Source organism: Pongo pygmaeus, chromosome 12 (genome assembly GCF_028885625.2).
Source record: "Pongo pygmaeus isolate AG05252 chromosome 12, NHGRI_mPonPyg2-v2.0_pri, whole genome shotgun sequence".
Taxonomy (NCBI): domain Eukaryota; kingdom Metazoa; phylum Chordata; class Mammalia; order Primates; family Hominidae; genus Pongo; species Pongo pygmaeus.
Window position 1 is genome coordinate 25196982 of NC_072385.2, and position 18798 is coordinate 25215779.

The following is an 18798-nucleotide window of genomic DNA, read 5'->3' on the forward strand; positions in this document are numbered from 1 at the left end:
TAGTCTCGAACTCCTGACCTCATGATTTGCCCGCCTCAGTCTCCCAAAGTGCTGGGATTACAGGCATGAGCCACCGCGCCCGGCCTCAGATTCATAATTTTTCTATTGATAAAATATGCCAGCTTTCAACATCAGCACATTTCCCCAATGTTGACATTTCCCTATTAGTCAAACACGCCTATCTTTCCTTTAATAACCTCTTTGTTCCCTATCTTGTTTGGAAAGGTTTCCTTCCCTTTTACTTCTCCCCTTACAGGTTTTCTAAAATGTGAAGGAATAATACAAACCAGCTGCCAATTACCAAGCCAATCACCTGCCCAGTACTTAAAAAAAAAAAAAACCGCAGAGTCTCGCTCTTTTGCCCAGGGTGGAGTGCAATGGCTTGATCTTGGCTTGCTATAACCTCTGCCTCCCGTGTTCAAACCATTCTTGTGCCTCAGCCTCCCAAGTAGCTGGCACCACGTCTGGGCTAATTTTTTTTATTTTTTATTTTTAATAGAGATGGGATTTCACTATGTTGGCCAGGCTGGTCTGGAATTTCTGCCCTCAAGTGATCTTCCTGCTTCGGCTTCCCAAAGTGCTGGGATTACAGGCATGAGCCACTGCGCCCGGCCAGTTTTCTTTTCTTTTTTTTTTTTTTTTGAGACGGAGTCTCGCTCTGTCGCCCAGGCTGGAGTGCAGTGGCAAGATCTCAGCTCACTGCAAGCTCCGCCTCCCGGGTTCAGCCATTCTCCTGCCTCAGCCTCCCGAGTAGCTGGGACTACAGGCGCCCACCACCACGCCCAGCTAATTTTTTGTATTTTTAGTAGAGACGGGGTTTCACAGTGTTAGCCAGGTCTCCTGAGTAACACGAGGTCGATCTCCTGACCTCGTGATCCGCCTGCCTCGGCCTCCCAAACTGCTGGGATTACAAGCGTAAGCCACTGTGCCTGGCCTAAGTTCAGCCAACTTTCAACAACATTGTCATACTCAGTTTTACTTATTGTCCAATATAGATTTTCACATTTTTTCTGCCCATGGCATAATGTGAGACACTCAGCTCTAGGCAAATGTTGTATTAGTGAAAGAGCTGTATGAACAGGAGTAAGGTCTTGGGCCAGCTTGGTTTAGGCTGGCCTGTCCCATGTCCACAGTGTATCCCTTAGCAGAGTGAGGAGTTGATACAAACAGAATTCAATTGTTTTGACCATGACTTTCCATGTTTATGGTATACCTCTAGTTTTGACTAAAAATATGCCTTGACAGTGGCAGTGTTTGAGAACTGTTACCAGCAAGGTTTACTCAATTCCAAGGAATATTTAAAGAGTTTATTATAAATGTTACAAGTTTATATTTTTTCTTTTCTTTTTTTCCACCTTGGATTTAGAACTTGCAGTGCATCTTAGAAACAGTATACAGATGTCCTGTAATAGTTTTTCTTTTGTTTGTGAAAAGTGATTATTATTTGGGAAAAGAAGTACAGGGTGATTGTTCTGAGGTTTTCTATTCATTTTAATTTCCTTATTCTCCTAAAGAGTGAATCACATTTATTCCACATTCTCTTACTGGTGGTGCTCCAAACTGAGCCATGAGTGCCTGCAATACACAAGTGAGACAGAGCACACACGGTTCTCATCCACTGCAGCTCACTCTCTTCTAGAGCCTTCTAAGTATTTCACAGTGTGGGCCATGGGCCAACCTTAGCAACAACCCTGGGTGCTCTTGGATGTGGAACCAAGCCCTGTCTCAGGCCTGCTGGGTGAGAATCTGCATGTGGTCAAGACCTAGGGGATTCATAGCTCAATCAAGTCTGCTTCTCTGGGATAGCCCTATCAAACAGGGTTCATATACCTTGTCAGGCCCCCACAGTTTCTTATCAGTCCCCAGTGAGACAAGGACAGAAACTGAGAGTAAGCCTATAGATATCTTCATAGTAACTTGACATTATCATGACATCCAAGTGTAGGGTAAGTGGACTCATATTGTTGAAAAGGACATAAACCCTTGAGACCTCAAACTCCTGAGTGAATAGCATATGATGTGAGCTGTGTCCTAGTCTTATGACATAAGGCCATTCTTCGTCAGTGATAGATTCAATATAAGAAACTTTTTGGGGTGTGGTGGGTTACACCTGTAATCTCAGCACTTTGGGAAGCCAAGGCAGGAAGATCGCTTGAGCCCAGGAGTTTGAAACCAGTTTGGGTCACATGGCAAAACCCTGTTTCTACAAAAACAAAAATTATCTGGGCATGGTGGAGTGTAACTGTGGTCCTGGCTACTCAGGAGGCTAAGATGAGAGGATGGTTTGAGCTCAGGAGGCGGAGATTGCAGTGAGCTGAGATAGCATCACTGCACACCAGCCTGGGTGACAGGGCCAGACTCTCTCTCAAATAATAATAATAATAATAATAATAATAATAATAATAATGAACTTGGTCTGTAACACAGATATTTTGAGGTGCATTTTTCTAGAAGGTACTGAAGCCATTATTACAAAGTTATAGAAACAAAATAAAAAAATTGCCATGAAAGAGAAGAGAAGTGCTCTCATGTTCACCAGTGCAGGAATTTGGCCTAGTTAGACATCAGGAACAACTTTCCCCTAAAAGTGATATCTAAACTGAGATTTGAAAGGTAGTAAATAGAATTAACAGGTTAAAGTAAAGGAATAGCATTTCAGGAGGAGGGAACAACATGTGCAAAGGCCTGTGGTGCGAGAAACATGGCAATTATTTCTCAATGCTGCCTTCTAAGGCGAAGTTCTTGTGGTCTTCTCATGGGATACTCTCACTCAGATCTTATTTCATTACAGGTAGTGGGTACCTGTAGTGGTGGTACCAATTCTCACAAACTTGGCATTTTATCTTATGAGATGAGTATTAGAACTAACAAAAAAAATAGAAAAGAAAGAAAAGTTGCCAGAGATAAGTTTATTGAAAGTTCCAGGCAGGGGCAGCAGCCACCCAATGAAAGAGTAGGAAACTCAAAACAGCAAAGAGTAGGAAACTCAAAAAAGGTTATTAAGTGTGGAGGGAATTAATTCTAAATACAGTTCTACTACTGAAGGCATTACAGTTTTTTAACATGGAATTATTATTATTCTGAGTAATCCTCAAAATATTTAGGTTTAAAAATATGTGAGAGATGTATTTAGAGTTACAGGATGTGCTAAAATATGATTCATCTTCCTACAAGAGACATATCTGAAAGTCAATGGCTTTCCTGAATATAGTAATAAATAAATAACCACTATGATGCCCAAGGGAAATATTATTTACAAATGCATAAAAATGCATGAAATAACAATAAATAACTTATGCTTCAATTATATAGGAACTACGTGAAGAAAATTATAAAGTAATACACAACAATATTGGTAAAAAAAAAACTCTAAATAGCTGTAGAGATGATATTATGTTCCTGAATTATAGAATTCATTTCTTTTTTCATTTGTTTATAAGTTAATTGCAATTTTTATAAATATTTTAATTTTTTACACAGTATGGGGAACATAAAATAATACTGGAGATTACCTGTAAGAATATACAGTTAACTTTCCTCGCCCCAGCTTTGCGATCAGCAATTTCTTCAAGGAGTTCTTGTTACTTCTAGTGAGAATTATGGTGAAAAACCAAATTCTAGTCATGGGCTGAGTTTTTAATAACTAAGGTGACTGGAAAGTATAAGATCTGTCAAAGATGATTTTAAGGGACAGAAAAGGTAAATTTGTAAAACAAATGTAGGGATGGGATAAAATAATTTTTTGATTATGACCACTGAGTTTAGATTGTGCATCAAAGTTTTATGCATATCATAAATGTATGGTAATGAACACATTCAAATACTGGCTCAATAAGAGACAGATTAAAAGTTTAAGTTTTGTTAATAGCAGAGTAGTTTATATCAAGCTACCTACCAATAACAATTACACAATAACAATTGCAAACTCTTTACAAAATGTATACTACAGCTGTTTGGAGGCACCAGTAGGCAACAGAGATCTGGCAAAAAAAAAAAAAAAAAAATGGAAAGAATGTGAATATTGAAAAGAAAAAAAACTAGGTGAGCTTTACAACAAACTGATTTTTTTCCCCTGAGGGCAATTCTAGAAATAAAATGTATAATATCTGAAATGAAAAGTTCAATGGATGAGCTAACAGCACTCTAGACCCCACAGCGGAAACAATCAGTGGACTCAGAAATGGATGCATGGAAAAGATCTCAATAGAAGCACAGAAAGTAAAACACTGAACAAACTTTATCAAGTATTCAAGATGCATAGTGTAATATGAAATGACCTAATATGTAAATAACTGTAATCTCCTAAGGAGAATGGGGTAGATATTTTTGAAGAGATCCTGGCCCCGAGTGTGTGTTCTCAACCTGGGCCACAGCAAGTGCATGATGATTTGCCCTTCTTGAAGCTCTGCCCAGTAGGGAGATTTCCCCTTGCTCTTGCCTTTCAAGGACATCCAGGGTGTGGCTGTCATGTTGCTGCAGTCCATCTTCTCCTCACACCTACATACTGAGCCAATCCATCCATGAACCAAGTTTGAGCTTTTTCCTTTCCCATCAGCTTGTCCTACAAACTCCCCATACTGCTTTAGGTTTGAAGGTTTGAGTTGAGGATGGGAGACATGGGGGGCCCTGCTACCTGCCAATGCAGACTTACTCAGGCCTCTCATCCAGTTCTATCTCATGATGGAAATTTCCATCTCAGCTACTGAACCTGCCTGACTTTATGATCTAGTGGTTCTGAAGAATGCAGCTTGTGGTAGGTAGTTTTGAATGCATACTTACTTAGTATTTATGGTCAAGCCTTTGTCTCTACTGGGGTCCTGGAGCACACCAGGAGCACTTTTCAATGGACCTATAATCCTCTGCTTTGGATAGAACAACCATACTCAGAACCCCAGGGGCCTATGTTGTGATTCTCCCACTGGAATTCACCATAAATCCCACACTGCATCTTTCTCCTGCAGTGACAATGCTCACATGATAAAGTCTTCTGGATTAAATGGGCCACACATCAGGGCTACTTACACACAGCTCAGACCTGCTGCAGAGCCCTTTCCTATTCCTGGCAAAGACTTCCACTCAAAGCTGGACTCCACCTTTTGTGTTACTTGGCATAAAGCCCAGAGCAGTATTTCTAAGTGCCAAATACGTTGTCTCTAGAACTCAGAGATGCTCACCTATCATTGTGCTTCTTTGTGACAAGGGGATACAAGATGCAGCAGTTTATTTTTTTTTAATTTAGATGGAAGGTCCTCAAACACCCTTTACCTTTGGACTTTTAAAATTTAAAATTTTGCTTACATGGTAGCCCCCTAAATATTAATAGGATTTCCTCCCACCTATAGAATGCATTTTTCTTACTAGGCCTCCACTGAGCTAGCCACCTCTCATTCATCCTGCATGATCAGCATACCATTGTTATTTACTTTCTTGACTGGAGAGAGAACAGTTTCAAAGGCTTCTACTTGAACTTTTCCCCTTAGTTCTAACTATACAGACCAAAGTCTCAATGAGGGAGGTTATGCCAACTTCCGGGGGTGTCAATCTCATTACACATTCAAGGGCCAAGAAAAGGACCACTGTTTGGATCTGCAGACCCAGGAGACCCAGAATAAGCTGAATTTGACCAAGACTTCATTTATTACCCAACCTCCATCTCTCTCTCTAATGGGGGCCATAATGATGCTTTTTTTCTGTGGGTATCAATGCCAACTCAAATCCTCTCTGCAGTAGTGCTCAAGATGTCTGGGCAGGGAATTTCCCTCCTCCAACATACAGCATATGGCACTGGTTCCATTTGGAGAAATATTGGAGGAATCACTACAGGACACATGGTCCTGTCTCCTGGGGACAGAGCCACCTCTTTCTTTGATCAGGTCAACTGTGAAAACTGACTCAGATCCAGGAACTGGGTGAAGGTTTGGATGTGTCCCCACCCAAATCTCATCTTGAATTGTAGCCCCAATAATTCCCATGTGTTTTGGGAGGGATCCAGTGGGAGATAGTTGAACCATGGGGCAGTTTGCCCCATACTGTTCTTGTAGTAGTGAATAGGTCTCATGAGACCTTATGGTTTTATAAGAGAAAACCCCTTTCGCTTGGTTCTCACTTCTGTCTTGTCTGCCGCCACGAGGAAGATGAGACTTTTGCCTTCTGCCATGATTGTGAGGCCTCTCCAGTCCCGTGGAACTGTCCCATTAAAACTCTTTTTCTGTATAAATTGCCAGTCTCGAGCATGTCTCTATCAGCAGCGTGAAAACAGACTAATACACTGGGGAACGTGTGACTTTTGATTGAGCAAGCTCCCCCAGTCTCCTGCACCTCTATTTTGCATTCTCCTGATTATATGTGCTAAGCAGCTTCTTGGCAGGCTGCCTGTGCATTTGCTCCTTAGAATGTTGTGTTCCATTAACCACCTTCACAACTCTCTGCAGATCAACCCCCTTGGCTCCCACAATAACTAGCATAATTGCAAGTCCTGGTTTCTAGCAGTGAAGCATTATTTTTGGCCTCTTCTGCTTCAGGGCCCCATTGCTGATATAATGAGCCATGCCCTATGACTGCTTCTCTGACTGTCAATACCTGCTCTGTTCTGCAGAGGAGAGCCACTTGTGAACTCCTTAGTGATTCTGGTGCCCCTCTCCCCAGGGCATTCATGATGACCTAGGTGAATGGTATTGTCCTCTGGGTCATCCCATGAATATATTCTCTGCTGAGTCTTCTGGCTTCACATAATATATCTATTCCAGCATGCCCATTTTCCTTAGCCTTTTAGTCCATTCCTCCATGATATGCCATGGCAATTCAGGTATTCCAACTTTGTTCTTTATGGACCATCATTTTTCTCCAGTCTCTTAGGAGGTTTTCTAGCCATGAGTTTGCACAATCCCTGTGAATCCTTGCCAGGGAGCTCAATTTTATATCTCAGGAGCATGCTTCTAAATGAATAAACTCCCCTTATCCAATACTATGTCCCATCTCCTTTAAGTCAGTGCACTCAAAATCCGTTCTGTGAGTACCTCCCCATATTCCTTGTACACAGCAGCTGATTCTTGCTACTCTTTGGGCAAAGTCCCTTTTCTCCCTTATTATGCCCAGCATATTGGTAGCTACATTATTCTACCATTTAACCTTAGTTATTGGCCTGGCAGCCAGGAGATGAGGTAGGGATGTTAATAAAGACATCCCTGTTGCCCTGTGATGGAGTGGCCTCAGCTTTTCACAACTGTGGGAATGCTGGCTTTTAATAGGGAGAAAGGGCTGGGCATGGTGGCTCATGCCTGTAATCCCAGCACTTTGGGAGGCCAAGGCAGGCAGATCACGAGGTCAGGAGATCAAGACCATCCTGGCCAACATGGTGAAACCCTGTCTCTACAAAAAATACATAAAAGGTAGCCAGGCGTGGTGGTGGGTGCCTGTAGTACTTGGGAGGCTGAGGCAAGAAAATGGCGTGAAACCAGGAGGTGGAGCTTGTAGCGAGCTGAGATTGCACCACTGCACTCCAGCCTGGGTGACAGAGCACGACTCTGTCTCAAAAAAAAAAAAAAAGTAGTTTTTAAATTTCCAAGTATTTAAGTATTTTTCCATTTATTTTCCTATTACTGATTTATAATTTAATTCCATGTAATGAAGGACCATATATTGCATGATTCCAATTCTTTTAAATTTATCTAGGTTTGTTTTCTGACCCAGGATTGGCTATCTTGGTGACTATTTCATATGTACTTAAGACAATGTGTATTTTACTATTTTGATGTGAAGTGCTATGTGAATATCAATCTAATCTAGTTTGTTACTATGTTATACTGTTCTCTTACATCCTTACTAATTTTCTGTCTGCTTGTCTTATATTACTGAGAGAGAAGTGTTAAACTCTCCAACTATAATGGAGGCCCCAACTGCAATTGTGGGCTTGCGGGTTTCTCTTTTCAGTTCTAACCATTTTCATTTCATATATGTTAAATTTCAGATGTTAGGTATGTACCCACTTAGAATTCTTATGTCTTCTTTTTTAAAAACTTTTTTATTATACTTTAAGTTCTGGGATACACGTGAAGAATATGCAGGTTTGTTACATAGGTATACACGTGCCATGGTGGTTTGCTGCACCCGTCCACCAGTCATCTACATCAGATATTTCTACTAATCCTATTCCTCACCCAGCCCCCCACCCCCCCCAACAAACCCCAGTGTGTGATGTTCCTCTCCCTGTGTCCATGTGTTCTCATTGTTCAACTCCCATTTATGAGTGAGAACATGCAGTGTTTGGTTTTCTGTTCTTGTGTTAGTTTGCTAAGAATGATGGTTTCCAGCTTTATTCATGTTCCTGCAAAGGACATGAATTCATCCTTTTTTTATGGCTGCATAGTATTCCATGGTGTATATGTGCCACATTTTCTTTATCCAGTCTATCATTGATGAACATTTGGATTGGTTCCAAGTCTTTGCTATTGTGAATAGTGCCACAATAAACATACGTGTGCATGTGTCTTCATAGTAGAATGATTTATAATCCTTTGGGTATATACCTTGTAATGGGATTGCTGGGTCAAATGGTATTTCTAGTTCTAAATCCTTGAGGAATAGCCACACTGTCTTCCACAATGGTTGAACTAATTGGCACTCCCATCAACAGTGTAAAAGCATTCCTATTTCTCCACATCCTCTCCAGCATCTGTTGTTTCCTGACTTTTTAATGATCACCATTCTAATTTCTTTGCATTTCTCTAATGACCAGTGATGATGAGCTTTTTTTTCATATGTTTTTTAGCTGCATAAATGTCTTCCTTTGAGAAGTGTCTGTTCATATCCTTTGCCCACTTTTTGATGGGGTTGTTTTTTTCTTGTAAATTTGTTTAAGTTCTTTGTAGATTCTGGATATTAGCCCTTTGTCAAATGGATAGATTTTAAAAATTTTCTCCCATTCTCTAGGTTGCCTGTTCACTTTGATGATAGTTTCTTTTGCTGTGCAGAAGCTCTTTAGTTTAATTAGGTCCCATTTGTCAATTTTGGCTTTTGTTGCCATTGCTTTTGGTGTTTTAGACATGAAGTCTTTGCCCATGTCTATGTCCTGAATTGTATTACCTAGGTTTTCTTCTAGGATTTTTATGGTTTTAGGTCTTACATTTAAGTCTTTAATCCATCTTGAGTTAATTTCTGTATAAGGTATAAGGAAGGGGTTCAGTTTCATTTTTCTGCATATGGCTAACCAGTTTTCCAAACACCATTTATTAAATAGGGAATCCTTTCCCCATTGCTTGTTTGTGTGAGGTTTGTCAAAGATCAGATGATTGTAGGTGTGTAGTGTTACTTTTGAGGCCTCTGTTCTGTTCTATTGGTCTATATATCTGTTTTGGTACAAGTACCATGCTGTTTTGGTTACTGTAACCTTGTAGTATAGTTTGAAGTCAGGTAGTGTGATGCCTCCAGCTTTGTTCTTTTAATATATGTGCTTAATTTACATTTAATGAAATTATTCACATGGTTGCAATTATTCACATGGCATGAAGTCAGGCAGTCGGTGGGTCTGTGGCTCCACCCCAGGAAACCACTCCTCAGCCCCATGTGTGTGGCTGCAGAGTGCCCAGTGCCAAGGTCCATGCTCCAGGCAAGGGTCGAGTAGGAGTGGATTTTTAAGCCAGGTTGACAGTACACTCAGTGACCTGGAGACCATCCCAGGGGAGCCTTGCTAGCCCGCTCTTGCACCTATAGTGCGGCTGCCACCTGCATGTCTCCCTTGGGCTGCAGTGGCCAGGCAACCCCCATCTGCCCACCCCTTTCCCCAACCAGGACCCTAACCGCGGACTCTGGCGCCAGACACTGCCACCGCTGTCAACCAGGCCCTGCAAAGGCAGGAAAGCTGAACTGGCTGCTGAGCCCCTTCTGGTTGGCCACACAGTACCCACGCCTGTAGCCCCTGGACTCCTAGTGTGGGCTAAGGTGGAGTGGACCCTCCGGCTTGGTCACGGCGCAATGGGCCACCTGGAAACCATCCAAAAGAGAAGACCTACCAGCCCGTGCCCTAGGTGCAGCTGCCACCTGCAGGTCAGGCACCAGCAGATTCAATGGCCAGATCATCCCTGATTCTCCATGCCCTCCCCATCCCGGCCCCAACAGCAAGGACTCCCTGACAGGATGCTGCGGGAGTGGCTGTCGGGAAGTCGGCTGGGCAGGTGCATAAGGATAAAAATAGACCCTCAGCCCCATCCCGATGGCCACGACGTGCTCATCCCCTGGCGGTTCCTCAGCCCTATCCTAGTGGCCACAGAGTGGCACGCAGGCAGCATCCTTGGGAACCCCGATTGCCCCTCCTCACACGTGCCCATCACACGACTTGGGCGACGGGGTGGTGAAGCCAGGCTGTGACCCCAGCGGCGCCACGAGGCCGAAAACCGGCGCTCAGCCTCATCCCCGTGGCTGCAGAGTGCCAAGCGCCAGGTCCTGCGCTCTGGGCGCGGGTCAGGAGCAGCTGGCAAGGGCAGCGCAGCCTGTGGGGCCCTTGGGCGCGGCCGGCCGCAGCTCAGGGAAGCCACTTCAGCCCACGGGCGCTGCAGCTGCAGCCGCCACCAGCACATGGAGCAGGGATCGCCAAGGATTGGGAATCCCCGACCAGGGCTGCGCCTCCAGCCGCGCGGACCCCGGGGCCAGCCCGGCCGCGGCAAGTCAGGCAGTCTGCGGCAGGAGCGCCGGGCATGGGTTTCCGCCTGGGGTGCAGGAGACGCGCACACTCCGGCCGGATGGGCGGCGCACTCAGGGTCCAGGAGGCCGTCACAGGGGAGCCCCGCCAGCCCCCGCCGGAGCCCGAGCTGCAGCTGCCACCTGCAAGTGGTGCGCTGGCTGCAGCTGTGGCAACCCCGGATCCCGTCCTCCCGCCTCGCGCCCATCAGCGCGGACCCCGGGGGCGACGCAGTGGCGAAGCCGGGCTGTGGGCCCAGCGGCGGCACCAGGCGGAGAAGCACCACTGAACCCCATCCCTGGGCTGCAGAGGGCCCAGCGCGGGGGGCTACGAGCGTCGGGAGCCGGTGGAAGAGAAGAGCGCGCGGGCGACAGTCAAACAGGTCCTGGGGCAGGGCGCGCCTCGCGATCCACGGGGCCCCGCCAGCCCGCGGCACCTCCGCAGCAACCGCCGCCTGCACTGGGCGCCGCGAGAGAGCCGCTAGGGCGGTTTCTCCATCTCGGGCCTGTTGGGCGGGGCCGGCTAAGGTGCGCGTGCTCGCTGGTCCTAACGGTTCTGTTGGGCGTTTCTGCTGAGAGGCGGGAGGCGCTGAGAGTCTGTGCGAAGGTCCGTGGACAGACTGCTTTGCTTGTTGTTGCGCTTCGGAGGCGGCGATCCCCGAAGGCGAGCTGAAATACGGCTGGAGCGTTCCCAGGCTACAATTTGCAGCTGACGATTATGGAAGACGACAAGCCGAAGAGGTGGCCCACCTTCAGGGAGCGCTTGTGCTCGGATGGCTTCTCATTTCCCCAATACCACATTAAATTGTCTCATCTGAAGAGGATCCACAGAGCTGTCTTCTATGGTAATCTGGAGAAACTGGAGTACCTTCTGTTCGTGTATCATGACGCCAATAAGAGAGACAAGAAGGAAAGGTAATGGGGGCCAGGAGCCGGGGCTGCGGGAGGAGGCCTGTGGATGTGGAGAAGTACCCCTTTCCAGGCTGAGGGCTGCGGGGCGGATGGTCCGGGGCTCGGGGTATGGACGGGGGCTAGGGGGTGCCTGGCTGGGGTGGGAGTGAGTGGAGTGGGGCCTGGGGAGTGGGGGTATATGGGGTGGCGGGGTGTGGAGTGAGTTGGGGGATGGGAGTGGGGAGTAGGGGGTGCATGGGGTGGGGGTGTGAATGGGCTGAGGTGGATGGAATGAAGGCTTGGGGGGTAGGGGCGTGGACGGTGTGGGGTGGGGAGATGGGGTGAGGGTTCAATGGGATAGAGGACTGGAGGTGGGGATGAGGTGTGGGGGTGAATGGGATGGGGGAAAGGGGTGCAGAGGTGAGGGGGGCGAGTCCTGTCACCAAAGGGGCTGGACTTTCTTTCCTGGCAGGCTCAGCCGCACCTGGGATGTGGACCCACATCCCAGGCCATTTTCACGAGCAGCAAAACAAAAACAAAACTTCAGCTGGTTTCCACTCACTCACCATGCTGCTTCTTTATAAATCATTTTAAAGTGATTTCAATAATAAAATTCAGCATGTACAGCGTTTTATTTTTAATGTACACATTTTAAAGCATAATGTTACATACATTATGGAAAGGTGCATAATGACAGAAATCATTTCCACAGTATATCAACTTCCTGACTAAAAATTCTTTGGATAAAAATTCAATATTTATTTGATATCAATGGACACCTATGTCAATGTGGTTTTCACTGAGGGGCCTTAGAGGGAAACTTTCAAGTGGGAAGATGGTCTGTGTTCTTGAATAGAAAGACACATTTTTCTAAAGTTCTGAGCTCTTTCTGTGTTTATAAATTTTACATAATCCAAATAAAGTTATCAAAGTGTTAACATTTTTGAATTACTCATGCTGTCTTTTACTATTGTGATGACATTAAGAAAACTTTTGAAATGGAGTCAAAAAAGACTTGCCTTTCTAGATATGAAAATGTGCTGTTAATTTCCACAAGTTATTTACTAACAGCTGAAACAACAAATCAGTGAATGGAACAGGTTAGAAAATCCAGGAACACACCAATATGTGTGAGAATTTATTAGGTTGGTGCAAAAACAATTGCGGTTTTTGCCACAATTACAAGTAATGGCGAAAACCGCAATTGCTTTTGCACCAATCTAATAGAATTGGATAATGGTGACATTTCATATTAGTAGGAAAAGATGAATTACTCATAAATGAAGTGCCTGCTAACTATTTGGAGAAATCTGGCTAGATTTTTATGTCACAGAAATAAGTTCGTTATGGAATGTAGATTAAAAATTTTAAATGCACAAAATAAGAAAGATAACAGAAAAAACACAAATGCCTAGTTATATTGATACATGTTTATATTCCTACAAATATCACAAGCACACATTCTGAAGGACGATTTAGCAAAATAAAAAAAATCCTGTTTATAAGAAAAAATTAACAAAAGACAATATGTGTATATACATATTAGATAAAAAAGTGATTGTCATTTTACAGAGAATTCTTCAAATAAACAAGAACTCTCATTTAAAATAGAGCAAAGCTTTTTTTTTCAGATATTCAAGCAACCTATGCCCATGGGAAAAAATATTTACTGTTCCTGGGAGGAGAAGGTATTTAAGTTAAAAAAGGAATGAAATACTGTTTTCTATCCACAAGTTTGTGAGGGTAAAGGGTAGCAGTACATATACTGCTGTTTAAAGTTTACATTTCTGATGACTTTTCAAATAGACAATTTTTTGGTAAGTATCACACTTTAAAAATGTATGTGCCCTTCACCCATTAATTCCATTATACTAAAATATCTCTAGGAAATAGAGATACATGCAATTTGTTTTTCTCAGCTCTGCCTAAAATAGCAATGTATTTGGAAAACCCCTTATAATGGATTTTATAAATTTTATAAATTTGTCAATAAATTTCAGTGCATCCATAGGATGGGACAATATGGGACCTTTGCAGATGTCAGTAGATACAGATGTATGTTGAGGTGTGAAGATGTACTCTGAAAAAAAGTTGGTTTGATTATACATACACACAAACAGTCTATGGTGTTTGTAAGCCAAATATGTGTACAAAATATAAAATTTCTTCTTTTCTGGCAGGTGTATTGTGATATTTTTTCTTATCTGTGATGTATAAATGATCAGTATGTTTAAAACTTCTAGTAAATGTTTTTTATTAAAGAAATTATCCTTGGGAAAAGAAGAAATATAAATCTTGCAAAGAAAAAAATAATTCTCAGTTTCTATTTTATTTTATTATTTATTTCTTTGTTTGTTTGTTTATTTTTGAGATGGAGTCTCACCCTGTCACCAGCCTGGAGTGCAGTGGCATGATCTCGGGTCACTGCAATCTGCCTCTCAGGTTCAAGTGATTCTCCCACCTCAGCCTCCTGAGTAGCTGGGATTACAGGTGTGCACCACCATGCCCAGCTAATTTTTGTATATTTTAGTAAAGGTGTGGTTTCACCATATTGGCCAGGCTGGTTTCAAACTCCTGACCTCAGGTGATCCCCCTGCCTCAGCCTCCAAAGTTCTGGGATTACAGGTGTGAGCCACTGTGCCTGGCCTTATTTTTTTGTTGTTGTTTATTGGTATCTTCTGTGAAATTTTAGCCTCTTCAGAGGCAGAGGGAATATTTTTATTTGTGCTTGATTATTTTATTATGCATAGATTTTAGTATATAAAGAGGTTTTTATTATGGTTTTATTACATATAAGCAAACAATTTTAAATTAATTATTTTAGTTTATCAGTGTCCTCATGAAAATGAAAATGAGCAAATATAAGTGATTATCACTATTCCGAAAGCACTGCTTTAATTTATAGTTTTTTCATAATAAACTCCCCAACTGTATGTATGCATTCTTTCAATCCAGTTATTCATCAAGCATAACCTGAATACCTATTATGTAGCAGACACATTCCACCATCTCTCAGGACTCTTCCACCCTTAACAACTTCAGGTTTACCTGCCCAGCCTGAGCAAGCTGAGATTTAAAATGGAAGCATTAGGACTGAATCCCAATTGGATCTTTTATTCCTTTTTTTTTTTTTTTAAACAAAAGCAATTCTGAAGTTAGAAAATAGTGAAAGATAACCTTTAACTGCCATTTCAAAAACTTATGACAGTCTCAAATACTACTATTAATTATTGCAAATACCTAATTTACATAACATTCTGTAAGTATTGAAAAAAATGAGCCATACGTATTCATTTGAATCCTGAGTTTTCTTTGGATTATTTTTTTTTGAAAATTGAAGTAAGAATTACTTTGTTTTAAAAATTTGTTATTTTTATTTTTGCCTTCTTTTTCCACAGTACTTTATTTAGGTGCCAATTATATGAATAGAACTGCCTGTTCTATGTACTGTATCCCACTTAATGTAAGGCATCATGGATTGGGTGATGCCACGTTACTTTATATATCAATAAGATAATGTTTAAAATGTTGCCAGTTATAATTGTAATAAATAATGAATTGTAAACAGTATTCCAATGTCAGGAGATGTTAATATATAAGAGAACAGTAGCTTATATAAGAGAATAGTGAGAAAATGAGCATCTGAGAATGACTGAAATACAATGATACATCTAATCTTTAATAGATACCTCAATGTAGATATGATTGTATCATTTTACTGAATTAAAATGTCTTTGTAAGTAGTAATATCTAAAAATTATTGAGCTGCTATTTGTGTTAGAAAGTGTTCTAAATGCTGTGCATAGATTCTTATGTAAGCATCACAGCAGTGTTCTGTGGGATAGCTGCTATTCTCTTATATATTTTATTGATAAGGAAATTGAAGCAAAGAAAGGCTAAATAACAGCTAAGTGACAGAGCTTACAGTAAATTCTAAGCCCCAATTAAACGGAATCCAAAAGCCAAGCCTTTTCTATTAAATAGCCTGCTCTTTCATTAATGTGGTGAGAAATAAGCACTAACAAATGTTGTACTTTCTTCACAAGAAAATTACATATTTGTTTTGAAGACAGAGAAATAACATGCTAATTAATGCTTACAGTTACATGTTTTAAAAGTCCTGTCACTCTCACAGGACTGCCCTACATTTGGCCTGTGCCACTGGCCAACCGGAAATGGTATTTCTCCTGGTGTCCAGAGGATGTGAGCTTAACCTCTACGACCGTGAAGGCAGGACACCTCTGATCAAGGTATATAGTAGCTGACTCTTTGAGCATGAGATGGATTTGGTTTAAGTACATAGGATAAAATGAATTTATCTCATTGGAATACCACTATATAACTAGTAGTAAATCCTACAGAGTGTTTATTTTGATTTTTCAGTATTTGCATGTTTCTCGGTCTAATACTGACAGGCTGTACAACTGAGGCAGGAGGCTTGTGCAACTATTCTGCTGCAAAATGGCGCCGATCCAAATATTATGGATTTGTTTGGAAGGACTGCTCTACACTATGCTGTGTATAATGAAGATACATCCATGATAGAAAAACTTCTTTTATATGGTACAAATATTGAAGAATGCGGCAAGGTATAGGTCAACCAATGTTATTTTCAAACTATCTGAAATGCATTTATTTTAACATTGACACATGTAAGGGTCAATTTTTCATATTTGGAAGCTCAAACATTCCTTGAATGAAAATATTTTAAATGCCTTAACTGTCTAGGATTTTACTTTAAATATTGGAACTTTTAAAGAAGCATTATAGGGAACAGCTTTTTTTCATGCACTTACGGTAAATAATTATAAAAACAAATGAATTACAATAAATTTATAATTCATGACAACTGAATTTGGGAAAGGTAATAGTAAAGTGTTTTTCCACTAAATTACTTTTTTTCTAACCAGTGTGAAGTGACACAGGAAAGTAAAATTGGCCCTTATAAATAGGCTTTATTTTAAATTTCAAAGAAAATTAAAGAATTTCACGATAAATGTACATCTTATTGCTGTTGACAAGTATTGTATGTGAAGGTGATTTCATTTGAGAGTGATTCCTCTGTGGAAAGGCTTAAGAGGCAAAAATGAAGAAAAGGAGAGCAATTAGAAATGCACAAGCTAATGTGGAAATTAGGTAATGAGGGAAAATACTGTGGAGAGGGTTTTTGTGTGTTTTGTTGTTTGTTTTCAACTTATATGTTTAGACAAGGATCGCTTCAGTTTTGGGGATGATTATTCTTACTTTGGGAAAGAGTTTGTGAGTTGTAAAATTGCCTAGGGATCAATTTTGGGAGGACTCTGAGGAAACCAGGTTGGCAGTGAATAGTGGTTCAGCAGAGAGAAGAACACATAATTAATGGACATTATTGAATTCTGGCAGAAACAGCCACTTAGACAAGCATCTGAACTCTACTCTCAAGTCCAGAATGTCTTGATGGGCAGGTGGGAGATAAGGAGCTTATAAATAGTAAAATCAAGTTGGATTTTGAGTTTACTAGTCTCTTCTCTACCCCTACCCAGGAAAAGTAAATGAAGTTTTCAGTGAATGGCTGTATCTTTTGCTCTTTCCTCTTTTTGGCCAAATCCCAAATGATAAAGGGAATTTGCCATGTGGGTGAGAGATGAGACTGAAGTGATTATCAACAGTGCTGGTTCACAGTTAGAATTATGCATGGCAGTAACCTGGGGAAATTAAAAGCAAATCACTAAGTCTAGGCTATCACCTGAAGATTTTAATATAGTAAGTCTAATATTTACTATTAAATATTACTGGACATGTATGTTTTAAAATACTTCCTTGAAGCTGGGCATGGTGGTGCCTCTAGCCAGAGCAACAGATTAAGATATTGCCTCTAACAGCAACAACAACAATGATAAAAAATTTCTTGAGATACTGATACGCTGCTGGTTAAGAACCACTGAATAGAGAAGTGTAATATAAATTCCCATATCTCAAACACATAAAAAATCTCTAGAAGAGTTGGATGATAGGTGCTGCTTCCTTTAAATTTCTCCTTTCCAATAATATTAGCCTGACTTTTATCTGTCTCTACCTCTGTGGGTGGGAAGTGAAAAGGACTATTATTTGCAGTATCTATCAGCGTAAGAATAACCCCTTTTCCTTACCACCATCACTTATTCACTGCCATTCATAGGGTCATTAGAAATTTGCTATTGTGGACTCTTTTAATAAGTACAGACTGACTCTTTCAGAACTCTGAGTCTCTTTGTTATCATTCTGGTGATTATTAAAAGCAGGGTTCTCTCAATTACAATAGTAAAAAATTCTAAACCTTTTTTTAAAGCTGAAGCTCTATTACGGACTGCCTCAGTATGTCAGTTAAGTACATAGAACTATGGCATAATCAGGATAGCAGTTTTCAACACTGAACACCGTGAAGTCAGTAAGAATACAGAGAATGCATATAGGTCATTATTAGAGCTTTAATTGATAAGCCATTGTATTTTTATTTCTGATTTATATTTTACCCAAAATAAAAAAAATTAGGTTACAATATAGAAACTAGAATAATTTAATATTATTTTAATAATTTAGTTGCAGCAGTCCTATGAACTAATTATACATTTAGTGAAAAATCTGGGAAAGTTAAACATAAATTGTGAATGAATGAATGTTGTAAAAGTGCTCAAAGTGGGTATTATCACTCTTAGCAACAATTTTTATTGCATTCTTGGGCCTATTTTGGAAAAAAAATCTGAAACTAAAGATAGGAAGTATTTTACATGAAAATACTTGCTTTATATACAATCGCTTGGAGACATATCCATAGCAAATATAAAAATACAAGGTCTATAGTCCAAATGTGTCCCATAGATGTGTTTAGTTTGCCTCTACAAATTGTCTCAACATGGAAGGTTTAGGAGACTCATGCACAGATCTGGATTCCAGGCTTCTCTTCAAGAATCCAATCTGGTGTCCCTTGAGCCTATCTCACATTTAGGATGCTGTGCAGAGGTTGCCCCTTTCTATGAGGCATGTGGTCTCCATTTTGCTACTGTTCCTACCTAGGTACTTCACTTCCTCGGGTCATCTCCTTTGCCTCTGTAGGGATGACTTTACAAGCCCTGTTTTATAATATTTTAGTAAATATTTCAAGGTTTTCAAGACTTTTATATTTATTTAAATATAGAGTCTATATTTTATATAAATCCTTTGGTAATCGGGTTGAACTTTTGAATTTAGATGGTGGTGTTTTATAAACCATTTTTCTTT

At 41.2% G+C, this 18798-nt stretch overlaps 1 protein-coding gene across 1 annotated transcript in view; it reads left to right on the forward strand.

Moving 5' to 3' along the window:
- The first annotated feature begins 10406 nt into the window (after positions 1–10406).
- ANKRD36C (ankyrin repeat domain 36C) overlaps positions 10407–18798 on the forward strand; it is a 162792-nt gene continuing 154400 nt past the window's right edge. Inside the window, exons 1-3 of the mRNA XM_063649065.1 lie at positions 10407–11586; positions 15698–15812; positions 15978–16151. Of these exons, the coding sequence (XP_063505135.1) occupies positions 11390–11586; positions 15698–15812; positions 15978–16151 (486 nt within the window). The 5' untranslated portion in view covers positions 10407–11389. The remainder of the gene's footprint in view (positions 11587–15697; positions 15813–15977; positions 16152–18798) is intronic.